This window comes from Gorilla gorilla, chromosome 1, assembly GCF_029281585.2.
Source record: "Gorilla gorilla gorilla isolate KB3781 chromosome 1, NHGRI_mGorGor1-v2.1_pri, whole genome shotgun sequence".
NCBI classification, from domain to species: Eukaryota; Metazoa; Chordata; class Mammalia; order Primates; family Hominidae; genus Gorilla; species Gorilla gorilla.
This window is the reverse complement of record NC_073224.2, coordinates 95,612,301-95,629,042: the sequence shown is the minus strand read 5'-3', so window position 1 is coordinate 95,629,042 and position 16,742 is coordinate 95,612,301. Positions and strand designations below refer to the sequence as shown.

At 46.0% G+C, this 16,742-nt stretch overlaps 1 protein-coding gene across 3 annotated transcripts in view; it reads left to right on the top strand.

Moving 5' to 3' along the window:
- The window catches only part of UFC1 (ubiquitin-fold modifier conjugating enzyme 1), a 26,278-nt gene extending 9,536 nt beyond the window's left edge, over positions 1-16,742 (top strand). The window contains exons 1-7 of one of the 3 annotated variants that reach the window (XM_055364380.2): positions 11,566-11,710; positions 11,787-11,981; positions 14,838-14,905; positions 15,142-15,205; positions 15,503-15,579; positions 16,006-16,096; positions 16,297-16,742. In XM_055364380.2, coding sequence (XP_055220355.1) covers positions 11,859-11,981; positions 14,838-14,905; positions 15,142-15,205; positions 15,503-15,579; positions 16,006-16,096; positions 16,297-16,377 — 504 coding nt within the window. In that variant the 5' untranslated portion in view covers positions 11,566-11,710; positions 11,787-11,858 and the 3' untranslated portion in view covers positions 16,378-16,742. Of the gene's footprint in view, positions 1-11,565; positions 11,982-14,837; positions 14,906-15,141; positions 15,206-15,502; positions 15,580-16,005; positions 16,097-16,296 lie in introns of those variants that run through there. The other 2 variants (XM_055364369.2, XM_063693614.1) reach the window with 2 other exon arrangements.

Sequence of the window (16,742 nt, the reverse complement as noted above, 5' to 3'; positions counted from 1 at the left end):
GCAGCAAATTTGATTCAACAAGCGTATAGAGTCCACTATACCCAACGACTTCAAATTACAAAGCACATTTTCAAGCACATTTGGAACATTTAAGAAACTGACCAGATTGTTCTATAAAGCAAGTTTCAACAAATTTCAAAGGCTTCAAATGATGCAAAGTATGTTTCTTGCCTACATTACAGTGAGGCTAGAGTCAGTAACAAAAAGGTAACTGGGAAGTCCCTATGTTTACAAGTTAAATACAGCCGGGCACAATGACACATGCCTGCAGTCCCAGCTACTTGGAGGCCAGAGGATCCCTTGATTCCAGGAGTTTAAGGCTGTAGTGTGCTGAATACATTTTTAAATGACCCACAAAATAAATCACAATTGGAGTTAGAAAATATTTTGACCTGAGTGATAATTTAAAATGTCACAAAGCAGGCTGGGCACCATGGCTCAAACCTTTAATCCCAGCACTTTGGGAGACTGAGGCAGGTGGATTGCTTGAGGTCAGGAGTTGGAGACTAGCCTGACCAAATGGTGAAACCCCATCTCTACTAAAAATACAAAAACTTAGCCGGGCGTGGTGGTGGGCACCTGTAGTCCCAGCTACTCAGGAGGCTGAGGCGAGATAGTCACTTGAACCTGGGAGGTGGAAGTTTCAGTGAGCCGAGATTGCGCCACTGCACTCCAGCCTGGGTGACAGAGCGAGATTCTGTCTTAAAAAAAAAGAAAGAAAGAAAGAAAAAAGGGCCGGGTGCGGTGGCTCACGCCTGTTAATCCCAGCACTTTGGGAGGCCAAGGTGGGCAGATCACAAGGTAAGGAGTTTGAGACCAGCCTGACCAACATGGTGAAACCCTGTCTCTACTAAAAATACAAAAATTAGCCGGGTATGGTGGTGTGTGCCTGTAATCCCAGCTGCTCGGGAGGCTGGGGCAGGAGAATTGCTTGAACCCAGGAGGCAGAGGTTGCAGTGAGTGAAGGTCATGCCACTGCATTCCAGCTTGGGCGACAGAGTGAGTCTCTGTCTCAAAAAAAAAAAAAAGAAAAAAGAAAAAAAAGAAAAAAAAATGTGCTTAGAGGAAAATATATAGTCTTAAGAGCACATAAGAAAAAAGAGCCTGGATGTGGTGGCTTACACTTGTAATCTCAGTGCTTTGGAAGGCCAAGGAAGAAGGATTGCTTGAGGCCAGGAGTTTGAGACCAGCCTGGGCCACATAGGGAGACCCTTGTCTCTTTTAAAATAAGTAAGTAAATAAATAAATAAAAATTTTAGGATGAAAGAAAAGCTGAGAATTTGTGAGTTCTGCATCCATCTCAAGAACCTAGAACAGTGAATTAAACTGAAAGGATTTAGAAGATTGGAAATGTGTACATAGAGATGTCTGGAAGAATATATACCTAAAATGACAGTGGCTTTTTAAAATCTCTTGGGTTGGTATTTTTGGGTTAATTTTATTTTTCTCTATTGTTCAAATAAGCTAAAACAAATAATAAAGCCATTGTAATTTTTGGGGGTAAAAACACTAACGGAAATTTTTTTTTTTTCTAGACTGAGTCTCGCTCTATCACCCACGCTGGAGTACAGTGGCACAATCTCAGCTCACTGCAACCTCTGCCTCCCAGATTCAAACGATTCTCCTGTCTCAGCCTCCCGAGTAGCTGGGACTACTGGCACCTGCCACCACACCCGGCTAATTTTTGTATTTTCAGTAGAGACGGGGTTTTACCATGTTGGCCAGGCTGGTCTCGAACTCCAGACTTCAAGTGATCTGTGTGCCTTGGCCTCCCAATGTGCTGGGATTACAGGCATAAGCCACCGCGCTGGGCCTGAGGAAAATTTTTAAAAAATAATCGAGACTGCTGTTATGGTGACACCACCACCAGAAGCTACAAGCAAAATACTGATAACCTCATATGTGAAAATTTTTCATATTGTTTAAAATACTATGAACAAAAGAAAAGACAAATAACAAACTGGGAAAAATATTTACAACTCATCACAAATGGCTAATCCTTTTAATGTTAATATTTAAAAAAAAATACAAATCAGGTCAGGCACAGTGGCTCATGCCTGTAATCCCAGTACTTTGGGAGGCTGAGGTGAGAGGATCACCTGAAGTCAAAACCAGCCTGGCCAACACGGGGAAACCTGTCTCCATTAAAAATACAAAAAGTAGCCGGACATGGTGTGGGCACCTGTAATCCCAACTACTCGGGAGGCTGAGGCAGGAGAATCGCTTGAACCCGGGAGGTGGAGGTTGCAGTGAGCTGAGATTGCACCACTGCATTCCAGCCTGGGCGACAGAGCAAGAATCTGTCTTAAAAAAAAAAGGCTGGGCGCAGTGGCTCACACCTGTAATCCCAGCACTTTGGGAGGCCCAGGCAGGTGGATCACGAGGTCAGGAGATGGAGACCATCCTGGCCAACATACTGAAACCCTGTCTCTACTGAAAATACAAAAATTAGCTGGGTGTGGTGGCAGGCGCCTATAGTCCCAGCTACTCAGGAGGCTGAGGCAGGAGAATCGCTTGAACCCGGGAGGCGGAGGTTGCAGTGAGCTGAGATTGTGCCACTGTACTCCAGCCTGGGCAACAGAACGAGACTCCATCTCAAAAAAAAGAAAAAGAAAAAAAAGACGGGGCATGGTGGCTCACGCCTGTAGCACGCCCAAATCCCAGCACTTTGGAGGCCAAGGCGGGTGGATCACCTGAGGTCGGGAGTTCGAGATCAGCCTGACCAACATGGAGAAACCCTGTCACTGCTAAAAATACAAAATTAACTGGGCGTGGTGGTGCATGCCTGTAATCCCAGCTACTCAGTAGGCTGAGGCAGGAGAATCGCTTGAACCCGGGAGGCAGAGGTTGCGGTGAGCTGAGATTGCGCCATTGCACTCCAGCCTGGGCAACAAGAGTGAAACTCCATCTCAAAAAAAAAAAAAAAAGCAAATCAGTAAGAAAAATGAATAATAGGCCGGGCGCAGCGACTCACGCCTGTAATCCCAGCACTTTGGGAGGCCGAGGCGGGCGGATCACAAGGTCAGGAGATCGAGACTATTCTGGCTAACGGGGTGAAACCCCGTCTCTACTAAAAGTACAAAAAATTAGCCAGGCGTGGTGGCGGGCGCCTATAGTCCCAGCTACTCGGGAGGCTGAGGCAGGAGAATGGTGTGAACCCAGGAGGCGGAGCTTGCAGTGAGCCGAGATCGCGCCACTGCACTCCAGCCTGGGCAACAGTGCAAGACTCCATCTCAAAAAAAGAAAAGAAAAGAAAAATGAATAATAATTTAAAAGGGGGAAAGGAGGTAAGACTTTACAGAACAGAGCTGGGTGTAGCATGCACCTGTATGTAGCTGCTTGAGAGGCTGGGTCCCTTTGAGCCAAGGAGTTCGAGACCAGCCTGGGCAACATAAGGAAATTCTATCTCTAAAATAAATGAATAATAATAAAATATTGTACAGAACAGGAAATACAAATGGATACTAAACATCTAAAAAGATAGTAGGCCAGGTGCAGTGGCTCATGCCTGTAATCTCAGCACTTTGGGAGGCTGAGGTGGGCAGATTGCTTGAGCTCAGGAGTTCGAGACCAGCCTGGGCAACATGGCATGAAACTCCGTCTCTACAAAAATATACAAAAATTAGCTGAGCATGGTGGCATGTGCCTGCTGTAGTCCCAGCTACTCGGGAGGCCGAGGTGAAAGGATCACTTGAGCCCAGGAGGCAGAGGTTTCAGTGAGCTGAGATTGCACCACTGCACTCCATCCTGGGTGACAAGAGCAAAACTCTGAAACATAGGTTTCACTGTATATTCTTTTGTCCTTTTTAAATTTGGGGCAGGTGCATGTATTATCTATTCAGAAGTAAATATTTTAAAACCAAATGTATGTAAAAGTTTGTTCTCATTTTATCATATTTGTGCTTTCCCTGCTCTCTCCTTGCCTGCATGTTTAATGTATTCATCCTAAGAGTTCCAGTTCAAAGGCCATCAGCCATATCTGATTCTCTCAGGCATAGTTACTCAGACAGTACTTTGTATATCTCCAGAATAGGGATTTCTTTTTTTTATTATTATTATTATTATTATTATACTTTAAGTTTTAGGGTACATGTGCACAATGTGCAGGTTAGTTACATATGTATACATGTGCCATGCTGATGTGCTGCACCCACTAACTCATCATCTAGCATTAGGTATATCTCCCAATGCTGTCCCTCCCCCCTCCCCCCGGGATTTCTTATTTTATGGTAATTGTCACCATATTAGTTTCTCCTACCCAAAGAGGAGGTAGAGATGAAGTCCCATTAATGGTTAAACGCAAAGTCTGTAGTTCCAAAATCCCTAAGGGTGATACCAATACCACAGAAGGTGCTGCGCATACCTCAGCCCATTCAAGGGAGGAGGGGTTTAGAGTCCCTGCCGCTCTACTGTGCTTAATGGAGAACCACCAGGCTCTCCTTGTGTTTTCAGAAACAGGTTCATTATTAATCACTGTCTGCCATTTAGGGCCATCAATAGCCCCCTGCTACTGCTCCTAATCCCTCAGATCCCTGCTGCTAATTTTATATTGGCCTAGCGATGGTAGAAAAGTATATCAATTGGTTAAGTGTGTGACTTCTAGAGCCAGGCTGTGCTTGGATTGAGTTCCAGGTCTCTACCATTTAATTGCTGTGTGATAGGGCTTTCTTTCATTCAACTTGTACTTCAATTTCTTCACGTGTAAATGAGGATAATGAGAGAACCCACCCCAGGGTTATAACCAGAAATAAAGGAGCTGATGTTTGTAAAATGTTTAGGACAGTGCCAAACACATAATAAGCACCGTATAAATGTTAGCTTAATATTATAATTCTTTTTACCAAGTGATTCTAAGTGTGAACCCAGTTTCTCATAGCATAAGAGACCAAGCTACAATTTACCATAATTCTTTGTTGAAGTCTCCAGGATAATTAAAGGTAATAACAAAAGAGAATAACTTCCAAAACTTACTGTCCATCTACACTAATCTATAACGTGGCTTCCTCCCTATAGCAGAGCTATCATTTCTTTCACCGTTCTGAGTTATTTTCCAGCATATTAGAGTCCAGACCAATGCCTTAAAGAACAGAGGAGCTGGGTACGGTGGCTCACACCTGTAATCCCAGCACTTTGGGAGGCCGAGGCGGGTGGATCACAAGGTCAGGAGATTGAGACCATCCTGGCTAACACGGTGAAACCCCGTCTCTACTAAAAATACAAAAAATTAGCTGGGCGTGGTGGCAGGTGCCTGTAGTCTCAGCTACTCAGGAGGCTGAGACAGGAGAATGGCGTGAACCTGGGAGGCAGAGGTTGCAGTGAGCCGAGATCATGCCACTGCACTCCAGCCTGGGCAACAGAGCGAGACTCTGTCTCACGAAAAAATAAAAAAAAGAACAGAGGAAAAGCTTCCTCTTTTTTCCCTAATCCAAGATTTATTTCTCTAATCCAGTATTCACTTCTCTTTCTGTCCCAGGAGCTGCCTTTTCCCATGATGACAGACAGTGGGGCTTTCAACTACCTTCAGGGGTTCTCCGATGCACCCAACTGTCCTATTGCATTGCCTACATTTCCTAGAATTGAGCTATTTAATCAATCCTTTTCTATTCTTTTTTTTTTTTTTTTTTTTTTTTTTGAGATAGAATGTTGCTCTGTTGCTGAGGCTGGAGTGCAGTAGTGCGATCTCACCTCACTAAAACCTCTGCCTCCTGGGTTCAAGCAATTCACCTGCCTCAGCCTCCAAGTAGCTGGGACTACAGGCACACACCACCACACCCTGCTAATTTTTTGTATTTTAGTAGAGATGGGGTTTCACCATGTTGCCCAGGCTGATCTCAAACTCCTGAGCTCAGGCAATTCACCCACCTCGGTGTCCCAAAGTGCTAGGATCACAGGCGTGAGCCACCACGCCTGGCTGAATTCCTTTTTATAACTATTTAAGGATAATTTCCATGAGGACAGGGAGCCCACCTGCCTATGCACTACTGTATTTCCAATGCCTGGAACATATTAGGAACTCCATAAACATTTGCTCATGAATGAGTTCTTCCTCTGAAAAACAGTGAGGCTCAGGCCTACATACTCTTCCTTATTTTTTTTTATTTTTTATTTTTTATTTTTTTGAGACGGAGTCTCGCTCTGTCGCCCAGGCTGGAGTGCAGTGGCGCGATCTCAGCTCACTGCAGGCTCCGCCCCCCGGGGTTCATGTCATTCTCCTACCTCAGCCTCCGAGTAGCTGGGACTACACACTTTTTTTTTTTTTTTCCAGAGATGGAGTCTCTCTCTGTCGCCCAGCCTGGAGTGCAGTGGCGCGATCTCGGCTCACTGCAAGCTCCGCCTCCCGGGTTCACGCCATTCTCCTGCCTCAGCCTCCCAAGTAGCTGGGACTACAGGCGCCCGCCACCACGTCCGGCTAATTTTTTTGTATTTTTAGTAGAGACGGGGTTTCACCATGTTAGCCAGGATGGTCTCGATCACCTGACCTCATGATCTGCCAGCCTCGGCCTCCCAAAGTGCTGGGATTACAGGCGTGAGCCACCGCACCCAGCCCCAGTCTTCTCAATTTTAGTTTCTTGTCTCATGTGAGCATTACTTAATAGTAAGTTAAATCCATAGTTTAAACATTTCTCTTAAAGAGGCATGTCCTACTGAGATGCAACTATGCCTATAATAGAGGCAGGCCTATGTTTATAACAGAGACAGTGCTTTGTATTATCATACATTATTATGTGCTATGCTTTACTAAATGGTTTAATAAGGTGATTTTCCGGCCCGGTGCGGTGGCTCAAGCCTGTAATCCCAGCACTTTGGGAGGCCAAGGCGGAAGGATCACCTGAGGTCAGGAGTTCGAGACCAGCCTGGACAATATGGTAAAACCCGTCTCTACTAAAAATACAAAAATTAACTGGGTGTGGTGGCGGGCGCCTGTAATCCCACCTACTGGGGAGGCTGAGGCAGGAGAATTGCTTGAACGCAGGAGGCAGGGGTTGCAGTGAGCCGAGATTCAGCCATTGCACTCCAGGTTGGGCATCAAGAGTGAAACTCTGTCTCAAGGAAAAAAAAATAGAAATTAAAAATAGGGTGGTTTTCCAAAACTATGAAACAAAAACAACATGCAGCTTTATAAAGACAGCTTTTCTGGTGCTTACTTTATGTATCAAGATACTCATTGATGTTAAAAATATTGATTGAACATTTAATCTGTGGCAGACGCTATATTAGGTTTTAGAAGCACAGCATTGAACAAGATAAATACACAATCCCTACCCTGACTGAGCTTCCAGGTTATCAAGATAATTATACAATTAATAAAGTGTGATGAGTAGTTACCATAGAAGTATTCTCAGGGATAGAGGTCTTCTGCCTGCACTTGAACAAGAGCAGCGCTATATTGATTATAATTTGGGACTCCAGGTAAGATTTTGTTTGTAAACCTGGCTTCACTACCATATAAAAGTTTGAATACTGCCATTTATTTATCTGAATTTCATCCTGACAGCCTATTATGTAAATGAATGGCCATTGCATATATAGTTATAACTATATAAGCTTTTTTTTTTTTTTAATTGAGACAGAGTCTCCCTCTGTCACGCAGGCCAGAATGCAGTGGTTCAATCACGGCTCATTGCAGCCTTGACCTCCCAGGCTCAAGTCATCCTCCCATCTCAACTTCCCAAGTAGATGGGGACACAGGTGCACGCCACCACATCCAGCTAATTTTTAAACTTTTTGTGGAGACGGGGTCTCTCTGTTTTGCCCAAGCTGGTCTCGAACTTGTGCGCTCAAGAAATCCTCCTCCCTTAGTCTCTCAAAGTGTTGGGATTATAGGTGTCAGCCACCATGCCCAGCCTTATAAGCCTTATTATCCTCATTTTATAGTTGAGAAAATACAGTTAACAGAGTTAAAGAACAGAGTTAAAGTAACCCTTTTTTTTTTTTTTTTTGAGATGGAGTCTCGCTCTGTCGCCCAGGCTGGAGTGCAGTGTGGCCTGATCTCGGCTCACTGTAAGCTCCGCCTCCTGGGTTCATGCCATTCTCCTGGCTCAGCCTCCCGGTAGCTGGGACTACAGGAGCCCGCCACCACACCCGGCTAATTTTTTGTATGTTTAGTAGGGACGGGGTTTCACCGTGTTAGCCAGGATGGTCTCGATCTCCTGACCTCGTGATCTGCCCCCCTCGGCCTCCCAAAGTGCTAGGATTACAGGCGTGAGCCACCGCGCCCCGCCGCTAAAGTCTTACGACAATTAAATTGCAAAGCCTCATTCCAAATCTCTGCTCTCTATATCACACCACAGTGCCCACACCCAAAATGGAATAAATCTTATTTCCCCAGAAGAGAGATCTCTAGTTAAGAAGTACAAAGCTCTGCCTTAGCTTTATCCAATATCCAATTTTTTTTATGAAAGAGATATATAGCATGCTGATAAAAAACAAAAAACACACCATCATCTCAATCAACATGGAAAAAGCATTTGAAAAACTCCTTTATAAGGCCGGGCGCTGTGGCTCATGTCTGTAATCCTAGCACTTTGGGAGGCCGAGGCAGGCAGATCACCTGAGGTCAGGAGTTCAAGACCAGCCTGGCAGACAGGGTGAAACCCCCTCTCTACAAAAAATGCAAAAATTAGCTGAGCATGGTGGCCTGCGTCTGTGGTCCCAGTTACCGGGTGGCTGAGGCAGGAGAATCACCTGAACCCAGGAGGGGAGGCAGAGATTGCAGTGAGCCGAGATCACACCACTGCCCTCCAGCCTGGGTGACAGAGGGAGACTCCGTCTCAAAACAAAAATCAAAAAACAACTCCTTTTTGAGAAAAACCGTCAACGCCAGAAGGGAACTTCCTCAACCTGACAAGGGCATCTGTGAAAAATCTGCAGCTTAACCTCATATTTAATGGAGAAAGACAACCGGGCGCGTGGCTCACGCCTGTATTCCCAGCACTTTGGGAGTCCGAGGCGTGTGGATCACGAGGTCAGGAGTTCAAGACCAGCCTGGCCAACATGGTGAAAGCCCGTCTCTACTAAAAACACAAAAAATTAGCTGGGCGTGGTGGCGGGCGCCTGTAATCCCAGCTACTCCGGAGGCTGGGGCAGAGAATTGCTTAAAACCTGGAGGGGCGGAGCTTGCAGTGAGCCGAGATCGCGCCACTGCACTCCGGCCTGGGCGACAGAGGAAGACTCTGTCGCAAAAAAAAAAAAAAAAAAAAAAGGAGAAAGACATTGATTTTCCCCCTAAAGGCAGAACGAGACAAGGATGTCTGCTGTTAACACTGTCTTTTTTTTATTTTGAGACGGAGTCTCGCTCTGTCGCCCAGGCTGGAGTGCAGTGGCGCGATCTCGGCTCACTGCAAGCCCCTCCTCCTGAGTTCACGCCACTCTCCTGCCTCAGCCTCCCGAGTAGCTGGGACTACAGGCACCCGCCACCACGCCCGACTAATTTTTTTGTATTTTTAGTAGAGACGGGGTTTCACCATGTTAGCCAGGATGGTCTCGATTTCCTGACCTTGTGATCCGCCCGCCTCGGCCTCCCAAAGTGCTAGGATTACAGCCGTGAGCCACCGCGCCCCGCCAACACTCTTACTCAATATTGTACTGGAGGCTGAGCACGGTGGCTCACGCCTGTAATCTTAGCACTTTGGGAGGCCGAGCGGGCTGGATCACCTGAGGTCAGGAGCTCGAAGCCAGCCTGGCCAACATGGTGAAACTCCATCTCTACTAAAAGTACAAAATTAGCCGGGCGTGGTGCTGCGTGCCTGTAATCCCAGCTACCCGGATGGCTGAGGTAGGAGAATCACTTGAACCCAGGAGGTGGAGGTTGCAGTGAGCCAAAATCATGTCACTGCACTCTAGCCTGGGTGACAGAGTGAGAGTCTGTCTCAAAAACAAAACAAAACAAACAAACAAAAAAACTTACTGCCACAGGCTGGAATGATTCACTGAATAAACAGTGAAATAAACATAAATAAAATAAATAAATATATTTTTAAAAATTTTGGTCTTACTTTGACCCCCCAGGCTGGAGTGAAGTGGTATATAATCTTGGCTCATTTGCAATCTCGACCTCCGGGGTTCAAGAGATCCTCCTGCTTCAGCCCCCAAAATAGTTGGGACTACAGGTGCCCGCCACCACTCCGGCTAATTTTTGTATTTTTTGTACAGCTGGGGTTTCACCACGTTGCCTAAGCTATTTTCGAACTCCTGGGCTCAAGCCATCTGCCCACCCCGGCCTCTGAAAGTGCTGGGGTTACCTGTGTGAATCACCGCACCCGGCCAAACAAGATATTTAAATCTATAATTAACGTGTTTAGGTTTTATTTATTTTTTGAGACGGAATCTTGTTCTTGTTGCCCAGGCTGGAGTGCAATGGCAGGATCTCGGCTCATTGTAACCTCCTCCTCCCGGGTTCAAGCGATTCTCCTGCCTCAGCCTCCAAGTAGCCGGGACTACAAGCGTGCGCCACCATGCCTAGCTAATTTTGTATTGTTAGTAGAGACGGGTTTCACCAGTCAGGCTGGTCTGGAGCTCCTGACCTCAAGTGATCCACCTGCCTTGGCCTCCCAAGTTGCTGGGATTACAGGCTTGAACCACCATGCCAGCCAAACAGGATATTTAAATTAAAGCCAAAATGGCCGGCGCGGTGGCTCACGCCTGTAATCGCAGCACCTTGGGAGGCTGAGGCAGGTGGATCACCTGAGGTCAGGAGTTCAAGACCAACCTGGCCAACATGGCGAAACCCGGTCTCTACTAAAAATACAAAATCAGCCGGGCGTGGTAGCACATGCCTGTAATCCCAGCTACTCAGGACGCTGAGGCAGGAGAATCAATTGAACCCGGGAGGCGGAGGTTGTGGTGAGCCGAGATCATGCCATTGCACTCCAGCCTGGGCAACAAGAGTGAAACTCGGTCTCCAAAAAAAAAAGCAAAAATTAATGTGTTTAGATTTTAAGACCAACTGGAGTTTATTTATTGTTTCCCCACAAGTAATCCTAGCACTTTGGGGAGGCTGGGGCAGGAGGATCGCTTGAGTCCGGGAGATGGAAGATGCAGTAAGCTATGATCATACCACTGTACTCCAGCCTGGGCAACAGAGTGAGACACTGTCTAAAAAAAAAAAAAAAAAAAAAAAAAAAGTCTAGGACTCGGTGAATGGCTAGACTAAGGCAGAAATCTTGCAGGGATTTGTCTTTTGATTCTGCATGGTTTCTAATCTTTATCAGGAGTTAAACATCCTTCTACAGGACAACTGCATCTAGAGGCAGGCAGGACTATATATAAGCAAAGGAAAAGTTCTTCGAAGAGGAAACACGAATCGCTCGTTTTAGGAAGTCAGTGCCTTGAAAAGCGCCTTGGGGTTGGGGGCTCGGGGCTGGGGGAGGGATAGCATTAGGAGAAATACCTAACGTAAATGACGAGTTGATGGGTGCAGCAAACCAACATGGCACAAGTATACCTATGTATCAAACTTGCACGTTGTGCACATGTACTCTAGAACTTAAGGTATAATAAAAATAAATAAATAAGTAAAAATGCCTTCAGCAGCCTGAAGTTCTAAGAGCTTTCCAAGTTTGGGAAGGTGTCCGGGTTTTCTGCGATTACTTCTCTGAGCATGAACGGAAGTCACCCTTTGTGCCTTATGCGGTGATTTTAATGATTGGTGTCATACATAGGACGGAGTAATCTGTTTACATTCTGTTCTTCTCGATGCACTCACAAGCAGGTAACTAGGTGACAAGAAAACAAAGATCTTATTCAAAAGAGGTCTTACAGCGACCCAACGTCTCATCTTCCCATAGTAAAGATGACGGCGCCTTGAGGTAAGCCACAGGCAACATCACTTCCGCGTTTCTCTTGCGCCCTGGTCCAAGATGGCGGATGAGGCCACGCGACGTGTTGTGTCTGAGATCCCGGTGCTGAAGACTAACGCCGGACCCCGAGATCGTGAGTTGTGGGTGCAGCGACTGAAGGAGGAATATCAGTCCCTTATCCGGGTTAGTTGTGTTTCTACAGTCTAACGCGTAGCATAAGGGTTGGGAGAAATCAGGTGTCCTCAATAATAGGCTCCGTGTGGAAGCCGCTTCCGGTTTTTAAGTTTAACGCCCAAATTCATAGAAATGGGACTATTGTGGGGCTCGGGGACTAAGGAGGGATGGTGGGGAGAGGGCAAAAAAGACTCGGGTGAGGTGCACAGTGGGGCCAGACCTTGCGGCTAAAAGCAGCAGTTATTTTAGGGATACGCTTCCGCAGAAGGTGACGTGTCTCCCTGGCTCCAGGTGTTTGTTCACCTGGATGTGAACAAAAATCCTCAGGGTGCCAACTCCCAGTCCGCATCTCTCTGCCCCCTTCTTCACTCTTCACTGTTTTGTTTGTTTGTTTGTTTGACGGAGTCTCGCTCTGTTGCTAGGCTGGAGTGCAGTGGCGCGATCTCGGCTCACTGCAACCTCCGACTCCCGGGTTCAAGCGAGTCTCCTGCCTCAGCCTCCTGAGTAGCTGGGACTACAGGCGCGCGCCACCACACCCAGCTAATTTTTGTATATTCAGTAGAGACGGGGTTTCACCGTGTTGGCCAGGATGGTCTCGATCTCCTGACCTCGTGATCCTGATCCACCCGCCTCGGCCTCCCAAAGTGCTGAGATTACAGGCGTGAGCCACCGCGCCTGGCCTCACTCTTCACTCTTTCAAGCCACATTAGGGCTGAAAATTCAAGTAGGTGTTAACTACAGAGAGTTGGGGAGTTTAGCTCATAGTTAGAAACGGGCTGTCTTCTCAGCTATCTCTACTGTGGAAGATGAGAAAAGTTTGTCTTCCTTGTAGTTTCTGCCTGCTTCAAAGACCAGCAGTTCTAGTTCTCCTACCTCATGTATTCATTCACTAAAAAAAAAAAAAATTACTGTGCATATAGAACCTAGGGAGGAGATACCAAGCCGAATAAGGAGGAACTTACTGAGGTAGACAAAACCAGATCATTATAATACAGTGTTTAAGTGGAGAGAGACTGAGACAGATATGGACAGATATAAAGCGAGAAATGGCTAGGATGTTTTGAGAGCATAAGAGGAGACATCCAGTTTGCATTCGGTTACGGAAGGTTTCCTGGAAGAGGTAATGCTTGAGCTGAAACTTAAAGAGTAAACATAAGCTAGCCTGATAAAACATAAGAGTAGAAGGACATTCAAGCCAAAAGGGACAGCATGAGCAAAGGCATAGAATCTAGAAACGGCACAGACACCGGCATGATGTGTTTGAAGAAACAAAGTAGCTCAGAGTTGTTAGAGCATCAAATGTGAGGCAGGGAATGGTAGACAAAGCTAGGAGACATATCTGAGCACTTGAATTTTCTCTTGGAGGCTTTGGGATACCGTTAAAAGTTATTAAGCTGAGGAATTACATGGCCAGATTTGGGTTTAGATCAGTCACATTGGCAATAAGGGGAAAATACAATTGACAGGGACAAGACTGAAGGTAAGAGACAAGTTAGGCCGTCATTAATCTCAGCGAAACAAAAGGCAATCTAAACTAGGCAGTTGTGAGGATAGAGAGGAGAGGTAGATTTGTAGAATATTCAGAAGGTAAAATTAGCATAACATCATGGATTAGTGTAGTAAGGGATAGGGAGGGTCAAAGATGATTCCCAGGTTTTTGCCTTGGGTGAATGCTCATACTGCCACCTGAAATTGATAATTCAGGAGGATAATTCAGGAAGTGTATCCAAAGGAATATTATAAATTCCAGATGGAAATGCTGAGTTTGAAGTACCTGTGAAATGAAGGTCAAAACGTCAACATACAGTTGGATACTAAAGGCTGAAGTTCTGAGGAAAGATCTGGACCAAAGATGAAAATCTGGGAGTTATTAGCCTGTGGGTGCTAGTTGAAACCAGGACTATATGAGGCTAGAAGGGAGTTACCCAGAGAAGGAGTCTATCATTAAATGAGTTGTGGGCTGAGGGCAGACACTATCAGAGAAGTGAGAGGAGAATCCAGATGGTATCTTCAGGTCTTTTGTGCTTGCTAAATTGAGTGGAGCCCAAACATTCTATTCTCTGTTCTGGGCAGACCCCCACTTACCAGTATAGCCTTGTCTTCAGCTTTGCTAATGTTAGAAAAATTAGGTAAACATATTAAGAAAAAGTAGGCTGGGCGTGGTGGCTCACACCTGTAATCCCAGCACTTTGGGAGGCCAAGGTGGGCGGATCACGAGGTCAGGAGATCGAGACCATCCTGGCTAATATGGTGAAACCCCATCTCTACTAAAAAAAAAAAAAAAAATACAAAAAATTAGCCGGGCGTGGTGGCGGGCACCTGTAGTTCCAGCTACTAGGGAGGCTGAGGCAGGAGAATGGCGTGAACCCAGGCAACGGAGCTTGCAGTGAGCCGAGATTGCGCCACTGCACTCCAGTCTGGGTGACAGAGCGAGACTGTCTCAAAAAAAAAAAAAAAAAAAAAAAAAAAGTAACCGGCTGGGTGCAGTGGCTCACGCCTGTAATCCTAGCACTTTGGGAGGCCAAGGCAGGTTGATCACCTGGGGTCAGGAGTTCGAGACCAGCCTGGCCAACATGGCAAAACCCTGTCTCTACTAAAAATACAAAAATTATCCGGGCATGGTGGTGCACGCCTGTAATCCCAGCTACTCAGGAGACTGAGGAAGGAGAATCACTTGAACCTGGGAGGTGGAAGTTGCAGTGAACCCAGATCGCGCCACTGCACTCCAGCCTGTGCGAGGGGAGCGAGATTCCATCTCAAAAAAAATAAAAAATAAAAAAAATAACCACATACTTTTCTTTCGAGGAGAGGGGGACTGCCCTTGGCCCCAACTACTCTCTCAAAGACCTCATTCTCTGCTTTCAGTATGTGGAGAACAACAAGAATGCTGACAACGATTGGTTCCGACTGGAGTCCAACAAGGAAGGGACTCGGTAGGTAGACCCTCTTGGGAGGTGTGGGGTGGGAGTCTTATATGAGTTAGGCAATTTGGTATCCTAGCGCCCACTACCAAAGCTGCCCTGTCTCATGTTAGCTGTCTCCACTCCCACAGCGCCAGAGTTCCCCAGTTCCCATCCTATGAGTCTCCCAGGCTGGTGGCCTAAGCCAAGATATCATTTGAGTACTGGAAGAATAGGCAAATTGGACTGAGGTTTGGTCTTTGTTACAGGTGGTTTGGAAAATGCTGGTATATCCATGACCTCCTGAAATATGAGTTTGACATCGAGTTTGACGTGAGTGTGATAGAGTGGGAAATATGAAGGTTAGTAGAAGGGGAGGGATTAGATGATTGGTAACAAGCTATCCTTTCTCGAAGGGACCAGAAAACTTTTAAAATGGGAGAGAAAAGCTGAGGTTTGAGGCAAGCATAAGTTATATTTACTCATCTCCACATCCAGAATCCTGGTATGGATGTGCTCCTTGGGGAGTTTTACTTAACATTTCAGTTTAACCAAGAAATATGTATGTCTGATTATATTAGTTCCTTTCTATCCTGATTCTGTTTTATTAAGGTTTTATAATTTCTCCAGATTCCTATCACATATCCTACTACTGCCCCAGAAATTGCAGTTCCTGAGCTGGATGGAAAGACAGCAAAGATGTACAGGTAGGACTGAATAGGAGATGGCAAAGAGTCAAAGAAGGCCTTAAGGAAGAACTTCGTGGCGGGAGGGAGAGCATCAGGAAGAATAGCTAATGGATGCTTGGCTTGATGTCTGGGTGATGGGATGATCTATGTGTAAATCACCATGGCACGTTTACCTATGTAACAAACCTATACATCCTGCATGTGTACCTCTGAACTTAAAAGATGTAAGGAAAAAAAAAAAAGGAAGAACTTTGGAGGCAGAGATTTTCCCAGGGTCTCCTGGCCTAGTGGGGTGCCAGGCCCTCCTTTGCTGAGCCTAAGCAAAGTACTTAGCTGAACTTGTTCTCAATTCTGATCACTAGTAGTCTTCCTATGCCCCCAAGAGGCTGCTGTGCTTTATGGTAAACTTTGCATGTCAACACCTTCTTCATGTCCCTCTCATAGGGGTGGCAAAATATGCCTGACGGATCATTTCAAACCTTTGTGGGCCAGGAATGTGCCCAAATTTGGACTAGCTCATCTCATGGCTCTGGGGGTAAGTTTTGTGTATTTGGCATAAAAGGAGAAAGAGGGACTTAGGCCCTGAGCAGTACAAGAAAAGCAGCTAAGAATAAAAGGAATAACAGTGATGTCCCTTAAGCATGTTCCCCCAGAATCTGTCTCCAGGAAGGAGCTTCTAATGGAACAAGAAGCATTGACTGGTAGTAATCTCACAGGATTTTCCTTGTATTGCAGCTGGGTCCATGGCTGGCAGTGGAAATCCCTGATCTGATTCAGAAGGGCGTCATCCAACACAAAGAGAAATGCAACCAATGAAGAATCAAGCCACTGAGGCAGGGCAGAGGGACCTTTGATAGGCTACGATACTATTTTCCTGTGCATCACACTTAACTCATCTAACTGCTTCCCCGGACACCCTCCACCTCTAGTTGTTACTAAGTAGCTGCAGCAGGCATTGCTGGGGAAGAAACAAACACACACCAAACAGTACTGCTACTTAGTTTCTAAGGCTGCACAGGGAAGGGAAAGACTGGGCTTTGGACAATCTAGAGGTAATTTATATCCGCCTCCAGGTGGAGCAACATGCGATTCTGGAGGCACAGGGGGTAACTGAAAGTGAGTACATATAGTCTTTCTGGTTTCTGGAGATAACCCATCAATAAAAGCTGCTTCCTCTGGTA